The sequence below is a fragment of the Convolutriloba macropyga genome, chromosome 4 (genome assembly GCF_964194025.1).
Source record: "Convolutriloba macropyga chromosome 4, txConMacr16.3, whole genome shotgun sequence".
Taxonomy (NCBI): Eukaryota; Metazoa; Xenacoelomorpha; order Acoela; family Convolutidae; genus Convolutriloba; species Convolutriloba macropyga.
In genome coordinates this window covers 33539941-33558442 of record NC_134471.1, presented here as the reverse complement: position 1 = coordinate 33558442, position 18502 = coordinate 33539941, and the positions used below count along the sequence as shown (strand labels likewise).

General features: G+C 30.6%; 1 protein-coding gene across 2 annotated transcripts in view; it reads left to right on the top strand.

The window, feature by feature from the left end:
* Nucleotides 1-18502, top strand: part of LOC142337630 (uncharacterized) — a 448376-nt gene that overhangs the window by 350930 nt on the left and 78944 nt on the right. Inside the window, exons 11-14 of one of the 2 annotated variants that reach the window (XM_075387005.1) lie at nt 11130-11329; nt 16966-16983; nt 17314-17418; nt 17984-18141. In XM_075387005.1, the coding sequence (XP_075243120.1) occupies nt 11130-11329; nt 16966-16983; nt 17314-17418; nt 17984-18141 (481 nt within the window). The remainder of the gene's footprint in view (nt 1-11129; nt 11330-16965; nt 16984-17313; nt 17419-17983; nt 18142-18502) is intronic. The other variant, XM_075387006.1, reaches the window with a different exon arrangement.

Genomic DNA, 18502 nt, shown 5'->3' with positions numbered 1-18502 from the left:
AGTTCCTTTAGCTGTAATAAATCCTCTTATGTTATTAGTACCACTATAATGTCTACCACCAACACAATATGAATTAGTTTCAAGTTTCTGTAAAAGACTATTATTTATATATAAAATAATAGAATGTAAAAAGTAAAACCCCTTTGTAAAGCCTAAGACTAAACCTAATTAAATATAACAATAATTGTAAGTTTTTTTTAACTGTTATAGATTTATTCACAAAATATGCATGGGCTTTTCATCCGGTATATCTATAACTAATAGCTTTAAAACAATCTTATCAGAATGAAGAAAACCGGAAAAGTTTTGGGTGGATAGAGGTTGTGAGTTTTACAATAAAACATTTAATCTTTACTTAAAGAATATAAAACCGATGAAGCCGGTTTCGGAATAGAACTACATTCTACTTACATTGATTTAAAGGCTGTGTCTATAGATATATAGAACGTTATTACACAAAATTAATAAATCAATGTTCATCAATGGTGATGGTTATTGGTTAAATATATTAAATGATGCTGTTGTAACAAATAATAATAACATTCATTCAACAATTAATATGACACCTGTTGATGCTTCTATTAATCCTGATAAAGTTAAATACTACGTTAAGTCTACCAAAGCAATACCCAAGCTTAAAGTTAGTGATTATGTTAGAAATACTGACAGACGTAACGTTTTCTCTGAAGGTTATGCTTCTAATTGGAATAGAAAATTAATTAAGGTTAATGAAGTAATTAAAACTCAACCACCAACATATAGCGTGGAAGATATTAATGGTGAAATAATAAAAGGTAAATACTATAAACAGGAATTATTAAAATCCAAGTTTGATTTGAAATCTAATAATAAGGTCTTGGAATCTTTCGATATTGTTCTTACTGTAAACAAATACAAAGATGATAAGAAATAGATTTAACCAGGCAAATAGATCCAATGCACGTTGGCAACATCAATCAACAAACTCAACAACAAATAAGGCCCGTCAATTATTCCTAGAAGATAATGAAAATATTGACATAAAGGATACCTATAGAATAACAAATGTACATCCTCCGTCAGATGAAAAAGATGTTAATAAAGAGTATTGTGTTAATAACTTTTTATCCTCTTCTAATAAAATAGATATTTTAAGTAAAAAAATAACTGAATTAAGAAAAGCTGAGTTTGATAAAATTACAACTAAAACATTACAACTAAACAAAATACAAGTTAATAAAGAACTAATAATGAGATTATTAAATCAGCAAATGAAGTTACAAATGCTGTTAACTTTTGTAATAAAGTTGCTAGTGATACTATCTCTAAATATAATCAATTAAAAAAGGAAATTGAGAATAATAACTTTAATCAGAATATTACTACCATACAACTAGATGTTATGTTTACTACTGGTCTAAGGGAATTTAAAGAAGTTAATGAAAAGACTGCTGTTGATGAACCTCTTATAAAGAATATAAAGACAATAGTACAATATATAATAGCTACATTATTAGAAAGCAAACTAGTAGGCAACAAAGAACAAGCAAGACTAGAGATGCATTATGATTTTAATATAATATAATGAAAGAGATTGAGAGTTATTTTACTATATAATTATGGCTATGTCTATGACTATGACTATAATTAAAGCAAAATATTTTACCATATAAAAAAAGGAAGAAACTAAACCCAGTGCCCCTTTACTTTACCCCAATATTAACACCTTCTCAGAACAAAATATAAATGATAAAATTCTGGCTAGTAATAAATTCAATAATATTAACATTGTAAAAGATATTAGAAATTATTATGAAACTGAAACTAATAACTATAATAAGAGCTTAAGTAGATATAAAAATTATATTAACATAGCTGGGATAACAGAAATACTACTATCTTCAATAGCAACAACAGCAACAACGACATCGGTTGCATTAACAGGTGTAGGATTACCTTATTCTATACCAACAGCTTTTCCTACTGCAACTGTTTGTGGTTCATTATCAAAAACAATTAATACTAAAATAAGAAACAAAATTATAAATTATTCACAGATGTATATTTTAAGTAAACAGTTTAGTGACAAGCTTAATAAACTATATACTAAATTAATGAATGATAATAAAATAGATAATGATGAATATAATGAATTAGTTGAAGTGTATGAGAAATATAAGAAGAATAAGAAAAGTAAATTGAGTGTTTTCTAAACTAAAGATATTAATTGATCATAATATATTAAGTAATAATAATATATTTAATAATAATAATAATATTAATATATATATACATACAGATAGATATATAAGATTATAGCTGGATCTAGTCATAGTCTTAGTCATAGTTATACCCATAGCCATAGTTATATTTAAACTCTAATATAATTACTTCATCTTTTTTGTACCTAACTATAACCCTCTTTCTTTTTGGACTACTTTTATACCTTCACCAGTAGTTGCAAATTTATTTAAATCAGGCGTGGCTGATAAAACTGCTCTAGCGTTTCTACTTGCAGCTGCACTTCCTATTTTACTTGCTATTTCTAAAGCTCTTACTGGATTATTAGCAACTTTCTTTCCAAAGTTAGCTGTTGCTGTACCAACACATTTAAAGAAATCCTTCAATCTCTCTGGTTCTATTGTTGCATCACTGACAGTCATTGACTTATTTCTCTTACACTTATTAATACAATTACCCTTTAGCATTTTAGTTACTTTAGCTCTGATAAATCCTCTTATTTTATTAGTACCACTATAATGTCTACCACCAACACAATGTGAATTAGTTTTAAATTTCTGTAAAAGACTCATATTTATATATAAAATAATGGAATATAAAAAAAACCCTTTGTTGTAGAGCCTAAGGCCAAACCTAAACCTTAGACTAAGCCAAAGACTAACCTTGAAGCTAGAGGTCTATCTCTTGAGAATAAAAAGAAATTATTTATTATTTATGCTAAGGGGTTTGTTAAGACAAGTATGAAATTGTTAGGGTTATAACTAAATAGATATAACTAACACTAAAGTGTTAGATAGAACTATAACCTTACTATTATTATTTACTGTAACTATACTATTATTGTTAACTATAGCTATACTATAATTATTCACTATAACTATAATATAAGATATAACTATGGCACTATAGACCTTCGGTTATTTGTCTCTACAAGACTATATCAACCATCTTACTACCATCACTATTAACTCTAATAATTCTTCTAATTAACACTAATGCTTGACATATAATATCAGCAACACCACGAGCAAATTTAAGATTGAGTTGCTTTGCTTGTGCTCGTATATGATCTCTTTGGTATCTAGTATCAAATATGTATATTCTATAACTACTTTTAAATGATCTAAGATTTATATATGGTTTAATAATATCTAGTAACCCATTATAATTTCTATTAAAATTTACAATCTCTTTATATGTAACATTATAATTATTACAACCATAATTAATAGTCATTCTATCCTCAGGATAGTTTACACTACCAATCTTACAAAAACATTTAGTATCATCCATTTCATTGAATATACTAGAATCATTAGTTTGATCGTTAACATTATTATTTTCAAAAGTCACTATAATATTTTAAGGTATCTCAAAACCACCTTCTACGCCTATATCAAACAAGAAGTTAGTAGCATCTGTCACATTCTTGTAAATTTTTTTTCTTTCATAGAAGCTAAAGTCTATATTACTCTTTTTAATTAATCCTTTCTGTACAATTATTCTATTACCATTACTAGGATCAATACAAGGTACACACCAAGCTCTATTTCTAGTACTATATTACAATCATTAGCTACTGCAGCAGCTCCTGCAATAACTAAATAATGCATTAACTCTAAATAAATCATTGTTATTTCTTTTTAGTATCAACTTGAAGCCTATGCCATATATAACCTTTTCTAAATCATTTATAAATCCAAATAGATCTTCCATTTTAATCATCATATGCATATGACCTCTTTGTGCAGCTATTTGATCACCTTTTAATTGACTATCTCTTTCTCTTTGATCTCTTACAAAACCACTTTCATATTCATCACTAGTGCTAGTTGGTAATTTATACATTAACAGATTAGGATCTTTGATCTATATATTCGATTGTTTTACCTCTAATAGTTTCTAGTTTGATAGAACTAAATATTGCCCTTATACCATAGTTCACTAATCTAACATTAGCATCATTAGCTATTATACCACCGGCATTACCTGAAACCATAAACTCTATCTCTAATTAAGATTCGTGTATGTTTAAATGATTCTCTTCTCTACTAATTAAATTATTAATTTTATTGTTAACTGTATTCATTGTTGCTAGATTGTTTGGTTTGTTATCTTGCTTTTGTGTTTGTTATTATTATACATATACTGTTTATTTATTTCAAAGTCCATTTTTATGAGCTAAAAAATGTATAACTAAAAATGTACAACTAACTACAATTATAACTATAACTCTAGATATAACTATAAATATAACTATAATTATAAATGCAATTAATTATAACTGTAATTATAAATACAACTATAATTATAGGATTATTTGAATAATAAAGATGACTGACAACTTAATCCTATATGAACTACAAAAGATACATGAAGCTCTAACTAAAACTAAAGAAGAACACGCACTTAACTTTAGATTGATAAAATCAACAGAGAAGTTTAATTTTAATGAACCTATACTTAATACAACAAAATTAGGTTTAATTAGATTATCGGTTTATAACTCGGTGTTTAATGTGAATAGAAGTAATAATCAATTTTTATATGAAGATAATAGTTTAACTGTTATACCAGGTGCAGATGAATTAACTGAATTAGCAGAATTTATTGAAGAAACTAATGGCAATGTTTTTATAGAACCTGACAAGAATACAATGAAATGTTTAATGGAAATAAAACAGAGTTCACTTAACTTTGATATAGAAAAATCGATAGCCACATTACTGGGATTTAGAAAAATAGTATATGAACAAGGTAAATATACATCTCAAAAGAGTATTGATATTACTGGTTTCTGTACTATTAACGTTCACTGTAATGTGATATCTAGTGTTAAAGATAATGAAAATAACACAGACATACTATATACTTTTACTCTAACAGAACCACCAGGCTACTTGATAAATATTATACCAACTAATATCTTATATCAAAATGTAAAAGGTAATAAGAATAGAATATATTGAATTTCATATTAAAGATGAACATGGAAGACCAATTGTTTTCAATGGGGATGTGTTGAGTTTTACTTTACATCTGATTTAATCTCTGTCTATAGTAATAGTTTTAATCATGGATATAGATATAATTGTAGTTATAGATATAGATATAGATATAAACATAGTCATACTCATAGACATAAACTTAGTCATAGTCAATACTTATAGTCATAGACTTAGTCATAGACTTAATCATACTCATAGATATAATATTGAACTATAAATCTCTCCAATCCGAATTAATTTTTAATTTACCATTAATATTTTTAGATATATCAATAATAAGATAGTAATAAGGCTCTCTCCATAATTCTTTACATATTTTAGTAAAATCTTTGTAATCATCTTCAGCTCCATTAAAGAACTCATGATATATAGATGTGAGGGCTTTACCTCTTTGTTCAAATAGAATAAATAGATTACTATTCTCTCTAACATTCTGTCTACCCAAAGAGAACAGATTTTGATTTAGATATATCATTTTACAATTACTATGTCTCCCTCTACAAAAGGATTCATTAATAACTGGTTCTTTTGCTTTAACATCATCAAATATCATAAGTTTCTTTATGTCTTTTGGTAGTTTATTAGGAGAGGTTAAATCTTTTACATCTTTAAACTCAATAATTGCTTTACCTTTATAACTCTCTTCACTATCATATTGATCACCAATAGGACCAATGATGTATAGTTTATCAAATTATATTTTACTTATATTTCTCTTAATAAGAATGTTTTGCCACATTCACTAGGACCTGATATTATAGATCTAAAGTTCTCATGGAATGAAGCATTAACAATAATATCTTCATCACTTAACCATGATTGTAGACTTCCATTAACATTAATAGAAGTTTTGTTACTAGGATCAACGAAGTTGCCACTACGTGGATTGGTGTAACCACCTCGTGGATTTTCTTTGCTGTTGGGTTTACCCCTTTGATGTTTTTCAAATAGATATATAAATTTATCTTTATATTTATCTTTATAGTTATCTTCATCTTTCATATTGATATTGATATTGTTATGGTGAAACATGGACGAAGTCTCATTATCCTTGATATTGTCATTATCTTCATCTTTAATATTGTCATTGACATTATCATTGTCATTATCTTTATATTTGTCTTTAACATTGTTTTTGACATTGACATTGACATTGTCATGGTCATTGACATTGTCATTAACTTAGTGCAGGGTAGTGCAGTTATAATATTTCCATATTAATAGTTTCTTTTATGATATATGATTCTATACCAAGTAAATATGCAAAACTAGAAAAGAACTTTGGTGGATTTATTGATAGATATATGGTAAGATTTGAATTTCAGAAAGTCACCATTACATACTATAGTTTATGGTGGCACTGGAACTTGAAAGACTTATTTCGTTAGACAATATTTAAAACTATATAGAGATCAATTTTCAACTGAGGGATTAAGTCTTTTTGTATTTAGAGAAAACGAAACTAAAACTGAAAGTAAAACTATAGTTAAAAGCGGAACTAAGACTGGAACTATAGTTAAACTGGAACTATAGTTAAAACAAACTAACCCAAGGATGTGCCCTTTGATGTAGCCCTTGAACAATTTGCTGGTCATATCGTGGATATAATCAATTCTCGGTTACAGGGAGATGGAAATGATGTCAAAGGCCAAGTCAAAGATGATGCTAAAGACAAAGATCAGGCCAAAGACCAAATGTCCATAATTATAGTATGTAAAGATGTAAGGGATTGGATAGATCCAAAAACTAAGAGTTTATACTGATTTTAACATGTGTGATAAAAATATGATCACAAAACAAAATATGTCAAATTTCAAAAATAGTTTAATTGTTCTTAATGATATGGGGGATAAGTTTAAAAGCCATATAAATTATTATTTCACAGATGGAAGACATTATAATATTCAAATGATTGAAATGTGTCATAAACCTGCTCAAATAAATAATTTAGCAAGAATGAACTGTGATACTAACAACATAACAACATATAATGGGGCCGATCTATGTAGCAATTTCAATGAAACATATAATTGCAAACATAACTTCCATGACATAACTCAAGAGTTAAATAGCAACTATTATGATTGTACAGATGGATTAGACCCTAAACTTTATTATGGTATAATTAATTATAATAAGAAAGAGGGTACCTTTATTATTATTGATAGTGATAGAACTATATATGATTCAAGAGTTGGTTTATTAGATATAAAAGCTTTTAGTATAAAAGCAGAACTATCAAATGAGGAGAAAGATAAAGTTATTGCATAAATGAAACCACTAATGATAGATGCAACAGGAAGAAATATTATTAACCGAGGTAATTATGAGTTCTATTTTAATAAACTTCTTGAATCAAAATTTTAAAAGACAGAATGATGTTTTAACAAAAGTAGTTAAAGCTATTTGGTTAAAGTTTGCATCAACTTTTATTGGAATTATCAGTACAGGTATTATGATGTATAAATACATGAGTCCTGATACTACAATGAGAACTGCTGGTCTTGTAGCAGCAGGTGCAAGTACTATGTTAAATAGAACAAATACATTGGTTAACGGTCCAAGTTATGGCTATGACAATGTTAATGACTGGTTATAGTAATGGTTATGGTTTTGACAATGGTTATGGTCATGGTTATGACAATGGTTATGGTTATGAAAATGGTTATGGTAATAGGGCTACATCCACACCAAAACAAAGACAAAACAGACTGCCAAAGTGAACACTTAAATTAAGACAAAACTAAATCAGATATATCATATGAAAGATATTTAAATAAAATCACAAAGGTTTTAAATAAAAAAGGTGTAGATGATTTAAACTATCTATATAAGATTGAAGATCTTAGTGAAGATCTTGCTAATAATATATCAGATAAATTAGCTAGGATGAACAAATTTTAGATAAAAGACATAACTATATTACTTTTAATACTCGGGCTTATGAATATTTAGATGAGTGTTTAAAGATCACTCTAAAAATCTATTTGAAATTTTGACCCATTATAATTGAGGACATTTAAATGTTCAGACAATAATATATATGTGGTACTTTTGCAAATCTAGTTTTTCATTATCAGACATTTCATAAACATAAGATGGGTAAATGTGTATGTGGATATAAATCAATCAATGGTATTTGTGTTGAAGAATTTGGCCCTTCTAATAATTCTAAGAATAATGTTATCACTAATGCTAGTTCTAAGGATAATTTTATCACTAATTCTAATTCTAGATCAAAGGATATTATCACTAATTCTAAATTAAATCCTAATTCTAATTCTATATTAAACTTAAGAGAGGAGATTAAAAGAGAAATCATAGATGTTTTAAAAAGAGAAATTATAGGTGAGTTAAAAAAACAGTAGTAATAATAAAACAACTAGAAATTGAGGTTTATGTAAAACTGAGAAGAATAAAGATCACTTCTATAAAACTGGTGGTTTATGTAAAGATTGTTGTTCTCAAAGGCTTTTATGTGCTTCATGTAATACAGTTTTACTTAGATCTTCTCTTAATAAACATAGAAAGGAACTCATGTCTAAAATTTAGTAAAAGTGACATAAAGTTTGTGGATTACAAGGAAAAATTAGGTAGGTGTGGATTACGGGATTACATAGATTATAGATTATGGATGATAGATTATTATTATTATTATTATTATTTAAAATTTTTTCTATTTTTATTTTTTAAATTTAAAATTTTTTTAATTAATATTATTTTAAAATTTTTGAAATTTTCTTTAAATTTTCTATAATATTGTTTCTATAAATTTTCTATAAATTTCTATAAATTTCTCTATAAAGAGAAATTATAGGTGAGTTAAAAAAACAGTAGTAATAATAAAACAACTAGAAATTGAGGTTTATGTAAAACTGAGAAGAATAAAGATCACTTCTACAAAACTGGTGGTTTATGTAAAGATTGTTGTTCTCAAAGGGTTTTATGTCCTTCATGTAATACAGTTTTACTTAGATCTTCTCTTAATAAACATAGAAAGGAACTCATGTCTAAAATTTAGTAAAAGTGACATAAAGTTTGTGGATTACAAGGGAAAATTAGGTAGGTGTGGATTACGGGATTACATATATTATAGATTATGGATGATAGATTATTATTATTATTATTATTTAAAATTTTTTCTATTTTTATTTTTTAAATTTAAAAAATTTTTAATTAATATTAAAATTTTTGAAATTTTCTTTAAATTTTCTATAAATTTGTTTTTTTTGTATTTTTTAATTTCTTTTTAAATTTTTTTCTTATTTGAATAAAATTCACTCTTATTATAGATAGAGAATAGTCTTTCTCTTCTATTACAGATAGATAATAATTTTTATGTTCTATTATAGATGGGGAATAATATTTATCTTATTATTACAGATAATAATTGTTATTCTTATCATAGAAAGTAAATAAAATTTACTCTTATTATAGATAGAGAATAATCTTTATCTTCTATTAGAGATACATAAAAATATTTATGCTTATTACAGAAAGAGAATAATTTTTATCTTCTATTAGAGATAATCTTTATCTTGTTATAGATGGAGAATAATCATTATCTTCTCTTATAGATGGAGAATAATGTTAATCTCCTATTATAGACAGAGAATAATCTATCGTCTATTAGAGATTGATAATAAGATTTTTCTTCTATTATAGATAGAGAATTATCTTTATCTTCTTAATATAGATGGAGAATAATCTTTATCTTCTACTATAGATGGGAATAGTCTTTATCTTCTATTATAGATAGAGAGTAATCTTTATCTTCTTATTATAGATGGGAGATAATCTTTATCCTTTATTATAGATAGATAATCTTTATCCTTTGTTATAGATCGATAATATTTATTTTTTTATAGATGGATAATAATATTTATTCTTATTAGAGATAGATAGATAGATAATATTTATTTTTATTAGAGATAGATAATAATATTTATCTTCGGTTATAGATGAGGATTAATACTTATATTCTTATATGTACAAGTTAAAACTCGCTTAGGTAACCAGCAGGTAGCGTAGGATCCGAAACACGAGTTATTTTTCACCAATACTCTTATATGTGCAAGTTAAAACTCGCTTAGTTAACCAGCAGGTAGCTTAGGATCCGAAACACAAATTATTTTTCACCAATACTCTAATATGTCCAAGTTAAAACACGCTTGTTTTTGTAGTGAAGTGAAACTCATGATGAATAGCCAAAAAGTACTGTGGAGAAAAAAGGTCCACTCATGGAGAATTATTCTAGAAGATCCTTTTTCTAGACATATTTGATAACTTAAAGTATAAAGTATAGAATTGCAATATTTTCTTGTTGTCCAGCCAGCGAGCCAGCGTAATAATGCATTTCATAACTTTATTTTACTAACCTCAGATGAGAACTTAAGTATCCTTTTAAAAACTAAACGGCAAAACCCAACACTTTTTTGAGCCCCAATTCTGTCACCTAATTCGACTATTTTCGGTCTTGGACCTCTTTAAGGCATTTAATTGACAGAATGGTGATTTGCTATGGATAGAAGCAATATAAGCGATGTGTGAGGTTCTCTTTCTCAAAATTGCGTTCTGCTGGAGAGTGAATCATCAAAAGGTGATATCATCTAAATAGATGCTTAGAAAATATCTAATTAGCTCTACAATATCCTAATGAATATTTTGATCTTTTCCGTTTGTGCCCCCCCCCAGCTTAGTGGGCGCATATTATTTGCACCCCCCAGACGCACGTGCAATATTTTTACATAATGATTTACTATGTAATGACACGTGCTCGGTAACTGGGGGGCGCATAACGTACTGGGGGGGGGGGCACAAACGGAAAAGATCCGAATATTTATTGCATTTCAACGTAATTGTACAACGCAATTAATGCGTCGAGCTAATTTACTTATTTAGGCGAATATGACACAGGAGAGACTGAAGCTGCAGGCAGACCCGAGGCCGTGATCATGCGACCCAGAGCAGCCAATGAGATTGAGTTGCTCGCATTACCAGGTGCTACAGGTGGTGATTCAGGTAGCAAAAGAGAATCTAAAGTGTCATTTGAGGCGGGAGACGTAGAAATGGTGGATGATAATCAGTTGGATCAGTATACGGTTAGTTTTGTTGCAGACCAATTGATTTATTGATTAATTGCGCGGTTAATTAGAATGGAAACTATATTATAGCTTTCAGTATTTTGTTTTTGTAAAGAAAGAACAGTAATGTATCAGTTTTTTTCTTCTACTAAACGCAATGCTTTCTGCAGATATCTTCAATAGAGCAGATCTTTGAAATGTTGTTAGGATGCGGCTCCCTTGCTGACTTTTTTTTGCAGATTTCGAGTTCCTTTTCTGCGCCAAATGCACTTTGGTTCCAAAAACTCCGTACACCAGGAGATTTTTAAGGGTCGAAAACACCAAATAAACAACATGTTGTGTTTAATAAAGTTGTGTAGCACCGCTTTATTAGGGATTTAGCTTTTAAACATCTAGTAGAATATTTATTTGTTTTTGTACAAGTTTCAGAGTTGCTTGAGTCAATTTCCTATTCTATAATTTGACAAAACGCCATATTTCTTCAATATTGCTCTCATCGTTCTCCTGGAAATTGTAAAGTTCGCGCTTTTGTTCTAGAAGATTCTTTGACTTCTCAAGTAACTTTTTCAGGCTTGTCTTTCATTTTTGAGTGATCTCATTGTTCTCACTCCGAAGTACAGTATGTTGCTAAAGCAAAAGCGATTGTAAGATAGGAAATCACAAGGGACTGATTGCCGAGTGATGAATGGTGCTGTCGAGATCTCCGGAAGTCGGAGTTTGGATCCCTCCCTGGTCGCATCGTGTTCCCCCCATAAAGAAAAAATATCTAGGCTACTGTCCCTGAATTGAATTGCGCCATCTGTGGTTCGAGAGATTTTTCAAAATTATTTGGTTTATGTTGATGCATGCTGAGCTCTGCATCTCCTCGATTTTAAGTTGAGTTGTGTTTGCTCATAAAATTCCACTATTTTGTGGAGTAAGAACATTGCAAGCAGTTAATTCTACAAATTTCTACAAAAAATGCTTAAAGAGCACAATTCATGTTGTACTTAGATTTTTGGTACCATATTGTTTTTGGTACCATATGGCATTTTTTTATTAATAGCCGCTCAGCGATAGCTGGGGCTATTATTGGCCTTCTCTTGGTTTTTTACAATTCAAAGAATTTGAATTGTATTGGGGCGCTGTCTTTTTTTTAAGATCTGTTCACACATTTTCATGATTTTTGAAGTCAAATTGAAGTAGTGATTTTGGTCACGCCGAAACAGGAAATGGAGCGAAAAAGCGAGTGGTTTTGCGGCGTGAATTTTTTTCGCTCTAATTTTAAAGTAGAGTGAGAAAACGGTGTTTGAACAAAAATTCGGTTTCTCGGTAGTGGTTTTTTGTTCACATGCGGCAGTTTCACACTGATTTTTATTGTTTTTTCGATTTTTTGAATCGGATTTTTTTCTAAATGGTTTTCCCAATCCATTCACAGCTCCATCTATGACTAGTTTTTTGTTTGAATTAAATTTTCATTTCTACTAAACGCAATGCTTTCTGCAGATATCTTCAATAGAGCAGATTTTTGAAATGTTGTTAGGATGCGGCTCCCTTGCTGACTTTTTTTTGCAGATTTTGAGTTTTTTTTCTGCGCCAATTGCACTTTGGTTCCAAAAACTCCGTACACCAGGAGATTTTAAGGGTCGAAAACATCAAATAAACAACATGTTGTGTTTAATAAATTTTTGTAGTACCGCTTTATTCGGGGTTTAGCTTTTTAAACATCTAGTAGAATATTTATTTGTTTTTGTACAAGTTTCAGAGTTGCTTGAGTCAATTTCCTGTTCTATAATTTGACAAAACGCCATATTTCTTCAATATTGCTCTCATCGTTCTCCTGGAGATTGTAAAGTTCGCGCTTTTGTTCTAGAATATTCTTTGACTTCTCAAGTAACTTTTTCAGGCTTGTCTTTCATTTTCGAGTGATCTCATTGCTCTCACTCCGAAGTACAGTATGTTGCTAAAGCAAAAGCGATTGTAAGATAGGAAATCACAAGGTACTGATTGCCGAGTGATGAATGGTGCTGTCGAGATCTCCGGAAGTCGGAGTTTGGATCCCTCCCTGGTCGCATCGTGTTCCCCCCATAAAGAAAAAATATCTAGGCTACTGTCCCTGAATTGAATTGCGCCATCTGTGGTTCGAGAGATTTTTCAAAATTATTTGGTTTATGTTGATGCATGCTGAGCTCTGCATCTCCTCGATTTTAAGTTGAGTTGTGTTTGCTCATAAAATTCCACTATTTTGTGGAGTAAGAACATTGCAAGCAGTTAATTCTACAAATTTCTACAAAAAATGCTTAAAGAGCACAATTCATGTTGTACTTAGATTTTTGGTACCATATTGTTTTTGGTACCATATGGCATTTTTTTATTAATAGCCGCTCAGCGATAGCTGGGGCTATTATTGGCCTTCTCTTGGTTTTTTACAATTCAAAGAATTTGAATTGTATTGGGGCGCTGTCTTTTTTTTAAGATCTGTTCACACATTTTCATGATTTTTGAAGTCAAATTGAAGTAGTGATTTTGGTCACGCCGAAACAGGAAATGGAGCGAAAAAGCGAGTGGTTTTGCGGCGTGAATTTTTTTCGCTCTAATTTTAAATTAGAGTGAGAAAACGGTGTTTGAACAAAAATTCGGTTTCTCGGTAGTGGTTTTTTGTTCACATGCGGCAATTTCACACTGATTTTTATTGTTTTTTCGATTTTTTGAATCGGATTTTTTTCTAAATGGTTTTCCCAATCCATTCACAGCTCATTCTATGACTAGTTTTTTGTTTGAATTAAATTTTCATTTCTACTAAACGCAATGCTTTCTGCAGATATCTTCAATAGAGCAGATTTTTGAAATGTTGTTAGGATGCGGCTCCCTTGCTGACTTTTTTTTTGCAGATTTCGAGTTTTTTTTCTGCGCCAATTGCACTTTGGTTCCAAAAACTCCGTACACCAGGAGATTTTAAGGGTCGAAAACATCAAATAAACAACATGTTGTGTTTAATAAATTTTTGTAGTACCGCTTTATTCGGGGTTTAGCTTTTTAAACATCTAGTAGAATATTTATTTGTTTTTGTACAAGTTTCAGAGTTGCTTGAGTCAATTTCCTATTCTATAATTTGACAAAACGCCATATTTCTTCAATATTGCTCTCATCGTTCTCCTGGAGATTGTAAAGTTCGCGCTTTTGTTCTAGAATATTTTTTGACTTCTCAAGTAACTTTTTCAGGCTTGTCTTTCATTTTCGAGTGATCTCATTGCTCTCACTCCGAAGTACAGTATGTTGCTAAAACAAAAGCGATTGTAAGATAGGAAATCACAAGGGACTGATTGCCGAGTGATGAATTGTGCTGTCGAGATCTCCGGAAGTCGGAGTTTGGATCCCTCCCTGGTCGCATCGTGTTCCCCCCATAAAGAAAAAATATCTAGGCTACTGTCCCTGAATTGAATTGCGCCATCTGTGGTTCGAGAGATTTTTCAAAATTATTTGGTTTATGTTGATGCATGCTGAGCTCTGCATCTCCTCGATTTTAAGTTGAGTTGTGTTTGCTCATAAAATTCCACTATTTTGTAGAGTAAGAGCATTGCAAACAGTTAATTCTACAAATTTCTACAAAAAATGCTTAAAGAGCACAATTCATGTTGTACTTAAATTTTTGGTACCATATTGTTTTTGGTACCATATGGCATTTTTTCTTATTAATAGCCGCACAGCGATAGCTGGGGCTATTATTGGCCTTCTCTTGGTTTTTTATAATTCAAAGAATTTGAATTGTATTGGGGCGCTGTCTTTTTTTTTAAGATCTGTTCACACATTTTCATGATTTTTGAAGTCAAATTGAAGTAGTGATTTTGGTCACGCCGAAACAGGAAATGGAGCGAAAAAGCGAGTGGTTTTGCGGCGTGAATTTTTTTCGCTCTAATTTTAAAGTAGAGTGAGAAAACGGTGTTTGAACAAAAATTCGGTTTCTCGGTAGAGGTTTTTTGTTCACATGCGGCAATTTCACACTGATTTTTACTGTTTTTTCGATTTTTTGAATCGGATTTTTTTCTAAATGGTTTTCCCAATCCATTCACAGCTCATTCTATGACTAGTTTTTTGTTTGAATTAAATTTTCATTTCTCGCTAGTGTTTTTTTTGTTCACATGCGGCATTTTGACATTGATTTTTTGTTTTTTTTTCTTATTTTTTGATCTGATTTTTTTAAAAATGGTTTTCTCAATTTATTCATAGTCCATTCTAGGTCTAGTTTTTCTGTTTAGTCAATGAAAATTCTTTGAATTGTACGTCAGGACTTGTCCTGCTATGTTTTTTTTATTTCGTCGTCATGAGTTTTGTTACGACCATATGACGTCACAGCCACTTTTTGTTCATTCGTTCATGCAATTTCAACAGAATTGCATGTGTGACGTCATTTTTCGCTCTTAGTGGAGCGAGTTTTTTTGTTCATGCGCGTGATTAAATTTTTGGTCACAATTGACTTACCTCACTCTCAAAAATGACTTCCTCACTTTGAAATTGACTTTTATTTACTTTAATTCAAAGAGATAAGGTCAAATGGGTGTGTGTCACTCTAAATGAAGGTTATTTGAGCGCAGCTAATAGAGGCAGCAAAAACTTGTACATATTTCAAATCAAAATATAACATATCAGCCTTCAATGAAAAGACGTCTTTTTTGGTCTCTCTTTTTTATTGTGTTCTTTGATACTGCAGATCTACGAAGCTATTGCGGCTATTTTCTGGCAATCTGCCAGCTATGTTTATAAATTTTAAAAGCTCAAAATTCCGATTTTGCTGTGCTTCGGAATTTAGTTTCTAACCTGCGTTTGAAAGAATATCGAGGAAAAATTTCGGAGCAAATGTTAGATCATAGTCAGTTGTATCAATACACGGTTTGTTTTGTTTTATTGATTGTTTCTTCACGGTTAAGTAGCATGCGTATTTGTAAAAAGTTAAACAATCATGTAGTTTCGTTTTAAACCTATATTTGTGAGGATATGGCTGTGGAAATCGTTGGCAAAAAAGTGCATTTTGAAGAACGTTAATTTTGAATTTTCCTGCTGATTCCTGCTAAAATTTTTGACACTGTTTTGCATAATTTAATTATCCAGTGTTATAGATTAAATGTTTTGCTTGCGACAACTGAAACCAAAATTCTCATATAATCTGCTATTTGATGTTTATATTGGTAGCACGATCGATTAAGGATCAGAAAAGAGTTGGCTAGTTTACAAATCTGCTGTTTCGTACGTTACATCTACTGGTTTTTTTATTCTCTGAAAAGTAGTTTTTTTTCTCTGCACTTCTTTTGGGAATTTCACATTTTTACAGAGCTTGCAAATCTATTGAATTTTTGACGGCCATCTGTGAAAAAGTTTTATGTCCATGAGGTTTTGAACACTGATTTGAATTTTTGAGTCATGCTTCCTCTTTGCACACCCTGGATTAAGCAGTTGGTAATCTGTGATTTTTACAAGCTTTTTATAAATAATTTTACAGTTGTTTTACTGTTAATTAATTTTAACATCTGGGTTTTTAATAGAGGAAAAATCTCTTCGAAAAGTTTTCCATCCTGGAAGATGATTTACGTAGCAAGTAATAGCAAGATATTCTACAAGCTATTCGTTCAGAGAAATATACGTCATCGAATTGAGTTGAGAAATATAATTGGTTACTCTAGAAGACTCCATATTTGCATGTGAGGGCAACACGCATTTGTTAGTCATGATTATTTGCTATCAATATCGACTGCCGCTACAATTTGAGTCATCATACACATTTGTGTGGAAATTGTGAACCCAATTTGTTATTGGGCTTAAAAGATCTGATATCACTCAATATGTTTCCTTTGTTTACATGTGATTGCAATAATAATTGCAAAGTTAGTGTCTGTCTGACGTCACATTTTGACTGCTACCATCATAAGCCTTAATTTTCATGGCCACGATACAATGCAAATCTAGAGTAGGAATGTAGCCTAAATCTTGGTACTGTCTATATATGCTTGGTATGGTTGTATTTTTTGCAGACTGAGCTGAAGAGGCACCACACTCCCCATCCACGTGAGCTAGCTCTCAGACGGGAAGAGGGTCGAATTATGGGACACAGGGCTGACAGTGGCCGACGGCGACAGGTACGGAAGAGAAGGGTTTTTTTTGGGGGGGGTGTGAGGGGCTTGGCTGAATTCACACACGTACACACAGACAAGACATAAAGTTTCTAGTCTAGACTTATTTGATGCTGTAATGATTTCAGTCCTTAGAGTATATGCTACAAGAAGTATACAGCCAACATTTCATGCAGCAAATAAATTGAGATGCAGTCAAATGTATGTCAGGATAAAAAGTTAAGCATATTATTTGCCTGGTTTATTACAAAATTTGATGAAATTTATGTACGGTATAATTGAAATGTCTGAAAATTTCGTGAGCAATTTAATACGAACTTAGTTGACAATCTTATCTAGTTTAGTTAGAGTTCTGTCTTGTGCATCAATTATAAATACGATGACACTTGCGCAGCGAATTATGTGATTATTATAAGCTGTTCAAACTGACATTCTAATGCTATGAACCTCTCAATTCACTGTACTTGACCTTCGGGTTTCGTGCAATGTTTTAGAACCACACATTTTAAAATTTATTGTACATTACTAGTATTTCTATCGTTTTTTTGTCACCGGCTTATATTGACAACAGGAAACGCATATCAGTTTGGCCTCGTCATCACCGGGGGCAACTACGCCTAACCCGACTCCTAACAGTACCCCTGCACATTTCCAGAGACCTCCTGTGTCCAGCTCTGCTTTGTCATCATCTTCATCACCCCCTCAACAGACAATTGAGACGCAGCTTAGGTGAGTGTAAAAAAAGCAAACACTGCTCCTAAGTTCTTTAAAAATAAACTATGCAGAGACGATTTTGTTGATCATCTCAATTATCATAATTATTTCAAACTGTCTAATTCGAATCATCGCCTTCTGGTCACAAATTCTCGTCTGACGCTCTAAATTTTTTGCTTACTCGAAATAGAGAGTCAGTTTGATTATTTTTGCTTTGACTAGCCGAGTAAGCTAATCCAGTCGACTATTATCCCGCTCCTATTTCTTTTGCTCATTTTTAATAGCCGCCGTCAGCCTCTCAAACGGCTATTATTTAGGCGATCTCCTTTTTATAGCTGCGAAGCTGTAAGCTGAGCGTAGCTATATTGCGGTGCTC